We start from the raw sequence: 13,286 nt of genomic DNA, 5'->3' as shown, positions 1-13,286 counted from the left end.
GATTCAGGTCTGTAAGTCTAATAGGATAGGAAATATATTCAGATAAAATTTCAAAAATGAAAAATAACTCTTGACTTCTTTTCCTTTGTTCTCATTTTTTAAAACTGATTTATTTGTATATTATTTGTATAAGGTACAAAATAAAATTATATTGTAAGGACACTTCAAAAATGATGTCATCAGAGTTATCTATTTTCTCTTCTGTGGTTTTGTCTATCTCTGGTCTTTCCTTCACAAATCTTAAATGTGGGGGGCAGAGGGAAGAGCTGTGTTGTGCTTATTCATGTTTTTCTTGTTAATATATGCTGAATGATTTCTAAATGCAAGGGATTCTACCAAATATAGTAGGGGACACAATCAAATATATAAGATGCCATTTTCAGAGACAAGTGATACTCCAATACAGAAAATCAAATAATTCAAGACAACAGTACAAGTAATCTTAAGGTAGCACATGATTAATTGCTTAGTGATTAATGTTGAAAAGAGTATTTGCTGAGAAAAAAAAAGATTTGTTTTTTGCCTCTGCCATAAATGAAGTACCACTCGTGGCAAGCTCCTTTACTCTCTAGTTATTGCTTTCCTAATGCTTAAAAAAAATGGTGTTTGGAATGAATGGCTTCTAAGATTTCTTCCTGTCATTAAATTTTATGCTTCTGTGATTTCAAGTGCTATGAAGTCAGAGGATGAAGCCCTGAACTGAAATATTTTGAGATGAATTCTTGGAGAAGGTGGAGAAAGGATGGGGTATGATTTAGAAAAAGCCAGGAAGCCCATGGGATGATACTTTAGGCAAGGAAGGTGAACAAAGGCATATTAGTAGAAAAGTGTATGCTATATTTAAGACAGGATATAGCTACAGTAAATGACTTTTGTTATAGATCCTTCAGGGAAAGGAATAGGATAGTGTGGAGGCAGATTATAGAGAATTTGAATTTAGCAAGGAGTTTAGACTATGCCGTAAAGTATAAGAAGGCATTGAACATTTTTAGTAGAGCTCTAATATGATCAAAAGATATTTTAATATTTAACTTGGAGATCCATAGAATAGAATTAAAATGTTATTTTGCCATAGGTCAAATGTAAGATTAAAAAGGATAGAAATGATAGAATGGGACATGCTTAGAAAACTTCTTGAAGGAAGAATCAGCATCATCTTGGAGTGCATTAGTTATAGGGAAAAATGAACCAAAACCACTCCAAATATGGTACTGAATTTGAAATGAAAGGACAGGTTCAAATCCTACTTCTGCCAATATCTATGCGACTTTGGGCAAAATTACTCTGTTTCTCCTGACCTCTGTTTACTTTTAGGTAAAATGAAGAGATTGGACTAAATGACATCTGAGTCCCCTTCCATCTCTAAGGCCAGGATCCTATGAGTCTGCATTATTCTAAGGCTAAAAAATGTAGATCCAAGAGGTTGTATTCTACTTTAGATCAGTTGATATTAGAATTATTGCTTAAGAGTTTAGAGGTCAAGAAGTCTAACCCTTCATTTTATAAATGACTAGTCATTGGTGATATTGCATAACACTGAGCTTGACTTTCCTCAAACTCTATGACTGAGTTTGAAAATAAAGGAAGAACATATTATGTATTACAAATAAAAAGGGGATGGACTGCTGCATTATTCATTGCAGAATGTTTGGGGAGTGCTGTATTACTCCAAACTCTAAAGGGAATTTAGAAGACACACCAACCTTATCAAAGACATTTTATAACTTTCTGACATTCCACATTTAAACACCTTTTCTTGCCATAGCAAAGTTACTTTCATGATTAGATTTTCCATCATTCTTCCTTGTATTATGTTTTGCATCCCTTGTCTCCCCTTTATCCTTTACATCCTATATTCCTCCTTACTATATTTTGGCTTTCCTTGACCTTATTGTCTTTTTCCCCCTTTCTTTCATCATGTCTCTGCTTACAATATTCTCCCAAAGTAATCTTATTCATGTAATACACTTGGCATCACATTTTAAAACCGTAACAAATATGAATGGGCAAATCTAGAAATAGATACAGATTTCACCTGTTCATTGGCATCTTCATATGGTAAACAAATCATTGTCCTAGAGTTCTAATGTTTACTAATTTCTAGACATCTGTAATGCTTCACCTTTGTAACTTTTTACTCAAACTTGTCATTTTCTTTAATCAAAAAGTAATTATAGACTCTGCTATATTTATTGCTTAATCCCTATTTCATATCCTAAATTATAGAATATAGTTCATTTAGATGGCTCTTTTTAACTTTATATTGTTTATTTATTGCTCTGCCTAGAAAAGGGGAAAACTTTATTTTCCCTAATCTGTTGCTTGCTTCAGTATTGCCAAGTAATTGTTTTTTAAATCCATTTTAGATGTCACTTAAATATCATTATACAAAATGCCCAGCAGCAAAACTTAAGATCAACTTTAAAAGAGCCAGCTCCATTTCTTACTTAAAATTTGGAAAGCTGCTATAGAGTAGTTTTGCATAATACTGATTTACATGCTTTCAGAAAAGGTTCTCTGATGAAGCTGTCCAAGTGCATAGGTGAGAGCATTATTTCAGCTAGAAAGAGAATTGTGAATAAGCAAACACAACAGCAGTATTCCATGCAGCATGCAGCTGTGTGGAATAAAGCCAGTCACTTTAAGGAGCTGATAAAAAAATGAAATAGAAATCCCTTGTTTTATATTTAAAATGAGTGCATTTCACAAAGTACAAAGTAGTCTTTACCTCCTGAAATGCATTCATTTTCAAACAAAAGATTGTGACTTGTGTTTTTCTTTTTCTAGTAGTTTTAAACAAACAATTTTTTTCTACAGTGTAGCACATAGTATGTGTCACATTAATGTTTTCAAAAGGGCATTCATTTCAATGACAAATGAATGTATAGGGATTGCAATTATTTTTTTTTCAGATTGACGAATAAAAATGAATTTCTTGTATTTTTGCATCTGTAATTTATATATGTCATTGAAAAGATTTTGCTTTTTTGTCATTATGATTTTGAGTTGTCCTTTATTGAAAAAGTTTGATGTTATCTATGGAGTTCAAACATAATTATTAGTTCCATCATATAACTCTTCAGATCTTAATTGCAACAGTTGTTAAATAAGAGTTCTATCACTCAGGTGGTCCTGCCTTTTAGTTATCAAATGTTATCAAAATGGTAACTTTGTGGAAGTGGTTTCCTTGCTTTTGGAAGACCTGAAAAGAACAACATTTTAAAACTCGGAGAAAAAAAGGAAAGGAACAAGTATAGAAACTGTAGGGCTGCCCTCAAAGCTTCAAGTAGAAACTTTAAAGTAGAGCTATAAAGAAATTACTATTTTTGTCAGAGAGGGAATACAACTACATGTTTTGACATTTGGACCCTAACAAAAAACAGGATTCTCCTAGCATAATGACATTCACAGAGTTAATAAAATAAACAAAACATATGTTTACCAAAATGATCCATTAAACATGACTTTCAGAATCATTGTATTTATTTTATGTATTTTTTGCAATATAATCATTTTTAATAGACAGGTCTTTGTATACTATATACATACATATATGTATATATCCATGTTGCACTTTCTCCCATAGAATGTAAGGTCATTGATGACAGGGATTTTCATCTTTTTTCTTTGTTTTTCCATTACCTAACCAGTGGCTGGAACACAATAGCCTCTAAGAAAAGCTTGTTGATTGACTTTGATTTATATATTTTTTGTTATCAAGATGTACTTTATTAATTTTCTATGTGAACTGGAACTTCAAAGTAAGTTTATTTTGTTCTTGTGGGTTTTTTTTAAAGCATTTTCCTTTACTTTAAGGCAATATATTTTAGGCTTTTAACCATGAGATAGATTAACCTGACAATTAACCAATGAAGTGCAATGTAAACATGCACATAGTAATAATAACAATTTTTAATATGTCAAATAAGGAACAAGTTACCAATAGCCTTAAATAAAATGCTGAATCTTTCATATGAAGATACTTCTACAGGATAAGGAGTGGAGGAGCATAAGCAATAAGGAAATAGCACTTCATTCTCTATATTTCATTAGGTTTACAATTAACTGATAAAATCCAGTGAAGCATAACCCTCCAGAATGATTCATTTGGCACTTGAGAATGTAATAAAGGAGCAGGTCTTTTTTTTTTCCCCCAGCAGCAATTTCTCTAAGAGGATACTCTTCTTACCTGTCTTATTTATGATATCATTCTTCTCATGCTCTGATGCAGGTATATGGTTATAGAATACTTATGAGGCATTTAAGTTTCAAAATCTATTAACCTGTATATACCCCTCCTTTTTTCCCTTATAAAATGAGCCCACTCTTAGGTCATTGCAGATATGACTACAGAAAACAACAAAATTCCTTCATTTTTATTTAATTTAGTGCATCTTATTTTTAATTTTTAAATTGTTATTGTTTTGTCACCTATTTGTTCCTCACTCAGCCAGATGTCCTTTTTAACAAAGAATAAAGAAAGTGGGAAAATCTAGTACAATTAATCAATGCTGCCATATTTGACAGTATCTATTCTTTCTATACCCAAAGTCCTTTACTTTGGAAAAGATGGGAGGAATTATATTTTTAAAATCTCTTCTTCAAGGACAAGCTAAGTCATCATCATTACACGGTATTCAATTTTGTTTGTTGTTCTTTCCATTTAAATTGTTTTCACTATCATGTTTTTCTGGCTCTACATACTTTCATTTCTGTATCACTTCATATAAGTCTTACTATGATTCTCTGAGTTCTTTATATTCACAGTTTCTTTCAATAGAGTGATATTTATTACATTCATAATTTCTTTCAATGAAGAAATATTTATTACATTCATAATTACATATAATATCCTTTACTATTTCCCATTTGATGAGAATCTACATTGTTTCCAGGCTTTTGCACTTCCAAAAGTGATGCTATGCATATTTCTGTTTTATGTAAGGTCTTTCTTCTTACCCTCCTTAGGGCCTACCTGTAGTATTTCTAGGTCAAAAGATTTGTTCATCTTAGTCATTGACTTAATATAATCCAAATAGCTTTCCATAATGGACAGATTAAGTAATAGTTCCACTAACAGATATACAAATATGCCTTCTTTTCATAATCCCTGCCCCCATTTTGATTATTCCTGTCTTTTGTCATTTTTGCTTGCCATTTTTCTGGGTATAAAGTGAAATCTCTGGGGTTGTTGTGATTTGCATTCTTATTATTGATGATTTAGAGCTGCTGTTCATATGATTATTAATCATTTGCAATTTTTCTTTTGAGAAGTAGTTTTTTTTCTTATCCTTTGACCATTTATCCACTGGGAAATGGGTTTTGTTCCCATTGTAAAAATTCTTAGAGTTAAAAATAATATTGGAATTGTTGATTAATGTTCTATATTAAAAAAGGAAAGGTCAACTTATATATATTACAGAATGGAAAGAGGGCTCTCTAATAGTTTTTTCTTATATTTGTCATTTTGTTCTCCATGGCTACCACCCACAGAATGAAAATAGGAAGCAGTATCTCAGCTTTAGACTGTGTAGCCTAGAGAATACAGCCTTTCCTTTATGAAAATTACTAATAAGAAAACTGACCATAATGTAGAGTTTCCTTTTTTCCTAGGTCCATCAATGAGTCTCACAGTTAGCATTGGAAATTAAAGGTTAACTAGTTCTTAGCATAGTACCAGGTGCATAGTAGGTACAAACTCCATAAATGTTTATTCACTGATTAATTTATGCCAGCTACCATATTTTACGGTTTAAGAGACTAAAGCCTAGATAGCTTAAGTGACTTGCCAGGATATCAGAACCAGGATTTCCACTAAGTCCCTCCAATTCCAAATTAAGCAGTCGCAGCTATTCCACATATATAGCTATATGTATGTATACACACACACACACACACACACACACACACACACACACATTACTATTTCTGAATGTTATCTAAACTTATTCATAGGCCTAGATTAGAACAGTGAATCTTAAATTTAGCATTTTGAGTTTAAAGGATCCTCCACCCATATTTGGCATAAAATTATCTACTGAATTTTCTTTGTCATTGTCTTTGATTACTGCACTTAAAATCTTTTCATTGCTCCCAAACTAATAATCAGAAGAAAGACTCTTTCCTATTTTTAAGGATGTTGTCTCTTTTTTCCCCATTCAGGAAATGGGGGTGAGGGAGAGAATAATATATGAAGTTTTTGTGCAATAGACATAAAATCTCTCTTGACGCTTCATCTAAGTTCATACTGAAATAATTTTCTATCCCTTTTTTTTTTTTTTTGGCACTCATGCTTTTCTATCCCATTCTCTTCTCAGTTTTCCTTTAGCAAAAACTATTATTTAATTTTCATGTTAGTTATTAGCCATAACTTCAAATATAATCTACATTGAATTAGTTAATATTTTTGTTTCTCTTGAATTCTTCAGGAAAAGGACTATCTGTTAGTAGTCATCTAACTCAATACCTCCCTTATAATTAAGAAAATGTAAAGGAACATTGGCCTTCTGGGTGCAGACAGTTATCTTCAATCCTGTCTCTAAGATTAAGAACTTTGGACAAGCCAATTAATGCATCTGAGCCTCAGTTTCCTCATCTATAAAAATGAAGTGATTGGATTAGATCACTTCTGAGGTCATAGTCCAACTCTTAGTCTATAAGTGAATGACCTCTTTGAGCCTCATTTCCTTAATGTATAAAATAAGTAATAATAATACTTATATTACCTGCCTCGTAGGGTTACTATGAGGAAAATGGTTTGTAAAGCTTAAAATACCATATGAATGTGATTATTATTATTAAATGATAATATAAAATTTAAGCACAGTTTCTTGATTGCCACATTTTTTCACAAATTGCTTTGAAACTTTTGGCTTTGATTTGAATAATAGAGGTTTAATTAATAACTTTAATTGCTAATTTAATTAATTAATTAAAGTAGTTTCACTTTTTAAACTCAATATACTTCCAAAAACTTCACTCATTGTAATAAACAAAAATATCTCGTATTATTTAATTAATACATTTTTAAAAGTTTTTTATTGACTTTTTTACATTTCTTAAATTTCCCTGTGTCCCTTTCCCCCAGAAGATATTTCTTTGTATGACAAACAATTTCTTGAATAGAGAGAAAAATTCTAGGAAAATTGATCAAAAGATCAAAACAATCTGACATTATATGCAATATTCCATATCCATGAATTCTTACTCTGCAAAAGAGTATAAAGGAATAGTATTGGGAGAAAAATATCTTCTCACATCTCTCCTTCTTCTCCTTCTCCTTCCTCTCCTCTCTCCTTTTTCTTCTTTTTTTTTTTCCTGACGCAATTGGGATTAAGTGACTTGTCCAGGCTCACACAGTTAGGAAGTGTTAAGTGTCTGAGATCAGATTTGAACCCAAGTTCTGCTGACTTCAGGGCTAGTGCTATATCCATTGCACCATCTAGCTGTCCCTCATATCTCTTCTTTGTGGATATTATGTTCTTTGTACTTTTCCTACTTTAATTGTTTATTTTTGAGGATGTGGTTATTTCTATTTATATTCTTGCTGAATTTATGTATGTACTTTTCTTGTCTCTGTTTATTTCACTTTGCATCAGTTCAAGTAAGTTGTTTCGTATCTGATTTTATTCATTGTGTTCTTTATTCATTATTCACCACAATATTCCATTAAATTAATATACCTTAATTTCACAAAACAAGATGTTTCTATTTTGTTTTTAGTTCTTTAATACCACAAAAAGAGCTGCTAAAAATATTTTGGTTTACATGGAGCCTTATTTTTGTCATATACCTTTTGGGGATGTATATACTTAACCATGTAACCTCTGGGTCAGAAAGTATGAACATTTTAGCCACATTTGAGGGGCATAAATCTAAATTATTTTCTAAAATATTATATTACATCACAATTTTATCAATAATGCATCATTATGTCTAACCTTATGCAATCCCTTCAACATTAGTTATTCTTATCTTTTGTCTGCAAGATCCAACATAAGGGTTGTTTTGACTCACCTTTCTTTTATTAATTCTTTGGAATATTCATTCGTAGTATTGTTAATAATTTGTAATTCTCCTTTTAAGAACTATTTGTTTATGCTCTTTGGCCATTTGTTGCAAAATGGTTTTTGAACTCAATTATATTTTTAAGTTGGTCATTAAAGTTGTATCTGCACTTTTGTAGACATTGTTCCTATTCCTATACTTACTTTTAAATTCAGCAATTCAGCAAAAAAAAAATTCCTACTCTTAGATAGATATCATTTATATAACAATTTCTATGTGCCAAGTACTGTGCTTAGTGCTTTATAAATGTTTTCTCATTTGAGCTCTATTATCTTCATTTTACAGGTGAGGAAATGGAGGCAAATAGAAGTAAAATGACACAATTGGAACTGTTCTGGGATGGATTTGAATTCAGGTCTTGTAGATTTCAGACCTAGAATTGTCTGTGCCCCACCAAGTTGCCTTTAAATTAGTTTCATATGTATTACATGTAGTCTTATATGGTCTCTTCTATGAATTCCTGACATTTCAATTTCCTATGTGTTTGAAATAAGTCTGAAAAAATAAAATAATTGCCTTGATTTCCTGTGCTTCCTCTCTTTTGAGAGCATGTCAGTTTAAGTATTGCTGACTTTGAAAATAGATACCTTCATATTTTAAATGATTCCATTTAATTAAATACAATTGCATAAGCTTTTTTTGGCATGAATCTAAGTGTTATATTCTTAAGGTAGTAGATCTAGTCTAGAACAACTAGATGGTACAGTAGGTAAAGCATATAATTTAAAATCAAATATGTTCAAATATGACTTCAGACACTTACTAGCTGTGTAACCTTGAGCAAGTCACTTAATCTTGTTTGCCTGAATTTCCTCCTTTGTAAAATGAGCTTGAAAAGAAATTGGCACCACACTCCTATATCTTTGCCAAAATGGGGTTACTATGGTTTGGACATAACCAAAAACCAAAATAGATCAAGACTAGAAGGAATTTTAGTCATCCATTAATCCAATTTCTAATATTACAGTTGGGAAAACTAAAACCTAAAAAGGGTTACATAGCTTCAGGGAAGTTTTAAGGGATTTAAGTTATAGCCTTTTGTTCTAACTTTATTAATCTTTGCATTTTAGAGGAAATTTAATTCACAAAATAACAAATTTCTGCTTAATTGTAATATTTCCATATAATATCATAGTATCATAGATTCAAAGCTGAAGAGGTCCTGAGAGGTCATCTAGTCCAGCTGTTTAATTTGATTGTTTTAGAAAATGAGACACTAAAACCTCAAGTGATTTGTTAGAAGTCACATAAGTAGCAAGTATCTGAGGCAGGACTCAACCCTTGTCTTCATGACTTTATTGCTGACATTCGTATCTGTTCCTGAGGAATGACTCCTTGAGAGGGAATTGGAAAAGAAATTCAGGGGGAAATATAAGCAATTAAAAAACAAAATATATTATTAAGTTAGGGCACTTAGCAAAATGGATTAGAAAATAAGAAATCTAGTGTAAGATTTTTAAAATTGAAACATTAAGGAGTTAGAGTAAAATCTATTATGAATTAACTGAACACACAAAAAGGAGTAGCAGTTATAATTTCAGACAAGAAAACAGAAAATATAGACTTAATTAAAAGAGAAAAGCAAACAGCGTTGTATATCATGAATATAGGGTTGGGTTAATATTAGGAAAATTATAAACTTAATCACTAAATATCAAATTAAACAAAAATCATCTAATTATATTAGTAGATACAGAAAAGATTTTTGACAAGTATTTTTCCATTTAAAAAAAATAGAAAACACAGGGATAAGTAAACCTTTCCTTAAAATAATAAATGCTCTACACCTAAAACTAAAACTTGCCATTTTTTGTAATAAAGTTGAAGTAAAGTCATTTCAAATAAATTCTAGTTTGAAACAGGAATATGTATTGTGAAAATAGTCTTTGATATAGTACTAAAATTCTGGTTAGCAATAAGACAAAAAAAAAAAAAAGAAATTAAGAGAATAAGCATAGATTTTTAAATCACTTGAATCCTAATGAGCCCACTAAAATTAATTGAAATAGTTAATAGTTTCCCCAAATGTGCAAGATACAAATTAAATATAAATTGTCATTTTTATAAAATATGTATCCACCCCAGTAGAAAGTGTATATAAAATACTTAAAATTGTATCTCCCAAGATACACATAGGAACTATATCTACATGCAACTACAAACATTTGTTAATAAAAATAAATACAAATCTAAACAATTGGAAAATAATTGCTTATGGATACAATGAGCCATAAAATACTACAAAAATTAATTTACTTACTCACTACGATACCAAACTATCATTAAGTTTCTTTATAGAATTGGAAAGAACAAGTAAAATGCATCTGGAGAAAAAACAGTGAAAAATCTCAAGAGAAATAATGAAAAATAATAATGATGATGATTTAGTTGTGCCAGATCTGAAAGGATATTTCAGAGCAGTAATAATTAAATATTGATTTAAAAATGGGGAGAATGATCAATGAAACAGATATATGAACAGCACTGAAAAGCAAATGTATGTAATGCCTTGGTGTTTGATAAACAGAAAAATGCAACTATAGGAATAAGCACTATTTGACAAAAGTCTGGTATAAAAAGTAAATATATTTAAGAAAAAGAAAATAAATTAACTTTAGACCAAAACCTCACAACTTTTACTAAGATAAACTCCAAATGTATACATGACTTAGATTTCAAAGGTCATATCCTAAACAAATAAGGAGAAAACAAGAAAAGATTACTTTTCAAATCTATGGATAACAGAAAAATTCATGGTTAAACAAGGATTGGAATGGACTACAGAAGATAAAATGAATAATTTTGATTAAATAAAATTGGGATATTTTTTACAGATAAATATAGTAAGTTTAAAAGAAAGGCAACTGTGATAAATATTTTATACATTTTTGTGCTTATGATCTCCATTGCCAAGATATATAAAAAACTGATTCAAACTTACAAGAAAAAAAGCTATTCCCCATTTGATAAATGATCTGAGATTTTAAAGGGTAGTTTTTAAGAGAAGAAACCTTGGCTATTTATAGCCATAAGGAAAAATTATCTAAATCATCATGAATACAAATTAATGCAATTCTGAGATTCCACCTCCTACCATAAGAATGGCAAAGATGATAAAAAAATTTTTTAAATTTTTCATGTTGGAGGGGCAGATGGGTGCATTCTTGGCAGGACTGGGAACAGTCACAACCATTCTGTAAAATAATTTGGAATTATACATTAAAAAGTTGCTAAACAATATGTGTCCTCTGACCCTAGCTGTTGCTAAGCCCGTTCCTGAAAGGGTTCACAGAAAGAAGGAAAGTTACTTTAACCATGAAATTTTTATAGTGACAATTTGTAGGGACAAAAAAAGGGAAAGTTCATCAGTTGAAGAATGGCTGAAAAAGTTGTAGTATATGAATGTGATGGAGTACTATTGTGCGATAAGAAATAAGGAAATAAATGATTTTAAGATTAAACATGGAAAGACATTTGAAAAGATGTTGAGTGAAGTTAAGTAAAATGAGAAGAAGAATTTATGTTGGAATATCAATATAAAATGAACAATTCTGAAAATCTTTATAAATTGAAGAATAGGGAAATGATCAGAATATGGAAAGCAATTTATTCAATAATAGTAATGCTATAAGTATATATATATATATATATATATATATATATATATATGTTTGTATAGAGATTTAAATATCTATATAGGTATATATAGATATACAATTTTGAAAGCTGTAAAAACTATGATTATAGAGAAGGGCTAAATTTACAGTGCAGAATAAGACATATATTTTTGTATGGCAGTAACTGAGCAAATTTGTTTTGTTTGACTATGAGTATTTTTAATAATGTGTGTTTTCCTTTTTTTCCCAATGCAATGGAAGGTGGAAAGGAGAGAAAATATATTTCTGTTATTTGTAAAAAAAAATAGAGAGAGGAGAATATAGTTTTTGAAAATAAATATTTCATATAATAGGAAGCATGCTTAGTTGGAAATATAAACAAAGAAATATTTTAAAACAAGCATGAAATTATTATTAGAAATACTTAAAGAGATAGAATGTATAGTTCAAGGCCCTAACCACTCCCATCAACCTGGATTTGCAAATAGAAGTTCTAACACACATGCCTTTTTTCTATTGTAGGGCTTAAACCCATTTGACCAATAAAATGCAAAAGCAATATTTGCCTTCTTGATATTGGTTTATTTCCATGTCATAGATTTTTATTATTTTTATCCTTTTTTTATTTTTATTTTATTTATTATTTTATTATTTATTTATTTTTAATTTAATTTTTAATTTAATTTAATTTAAATTAATTTTTGGATCAATCCAAATTTATTATTATCCTTATCTTTAAGATTACATTATTTCTGGGAAATCATTAATCATATCCTTGTTTTTTTCCAAAAAGCAAAATTCTTGATGATAATTATAAACACATGAAAAGGAATTGAAATGGTTGTCAGTAGTCTAAGTTTAGGGATGTTTATTTTGAATCATGAATTAATTTCTGTCATAGAAATGTATTCTCACAAGAATAAATTGCATTCAACAATTAAAGCCATATAAAATTGATAAATGTAGTCAATTATCATTGTCAGAGCTGTCACAAATATTTGGGTTTCTGTCATCTGTATTACTAAGATAAGAACTGACATTCTATTGTGTATCTTTTTTCACAGGACCTCTTATTCAGTGTGTGTGCTCTCAACATCATTTCTACCATTGTTTGTGCTTTAGCTACAGCTATGTGCTGTATGCAGATGGTTTCTTCTGATGTGTTACAAATGGTGAGTGTATTTTAATAACATACACCCATATCTAGATGAACATATAGCTGCTATCTAACTGAATTCAATTTTGAAGAAATGTTTTTCTTCATAAAATGTATTAATAGTAATAATAGAATTTTCCCTCTCTGTTTCCAATCAGCTTAAAGTTAATCTAGAGTTGAGAATTTTTGTCTTCTAATAAATGAAAAAGAATAGGATGTAGGTTTTAGAAATGTTGACAGCCTTGTAATAATAATTGTGTAATGCTTTCAGTATTGAGAATTGCTAAATATGGAATTATATTTACTTGTTAGATGCTAATTAATGGGAATTTTCATCTCATTTATTTTGTGGATCATTAAAATTCCATCTAATTACAGACACCTAAAAGTGTTATTTATTTCAGTTATGCTGCCACATTAGATAGACCATAAATGATTAATTAACC

General features: G+C 30.0%; 1 protein-coding gene across 2 annotated transcripts in view; it reads left to right on the top strand.

The window, feature by feature from the left end:
• The window catches only part of FAM189A1 (family with sequence similarity 189 member A1), a 551,389-nt gene that overhangs the window by 497,733 nt on the left and 40,370 nt on the right, over positions 1-13,286 (top strand). For both annotated transcript variants that reach the window (XM_031955472.1, XM_031955471.1), the window contains exon 5: positions 12,749-12,856. In XM_031955472.1, coding sequence (XP_031811332.1) covers positions 12,749-12,856 — 108 coding nt within the window. The remainder of the gene's footprint in view (positions 1-12,748; positions 12,857-13,286) is intronic.

Source organism: Sarcophilus harrisii, chromosome 2 (assembly GCF_902635505.1).
Source record: "Sarcophilus harrisii chromosome 2, mSarHar1.11, whole genome shotgun sequence".
In the NCBI taxonomy this organism is placed as follows: domain Eukaryota; kingdom Metazoa; phylum Chordata; class Mammalia; order Dasyuromorphia; family Dasyuridae; genus Sarcophilus; species Sarcophilus harrisii.
This window is presented reverse-complemented; position numbering and strand designations above follow the sequence as displayed.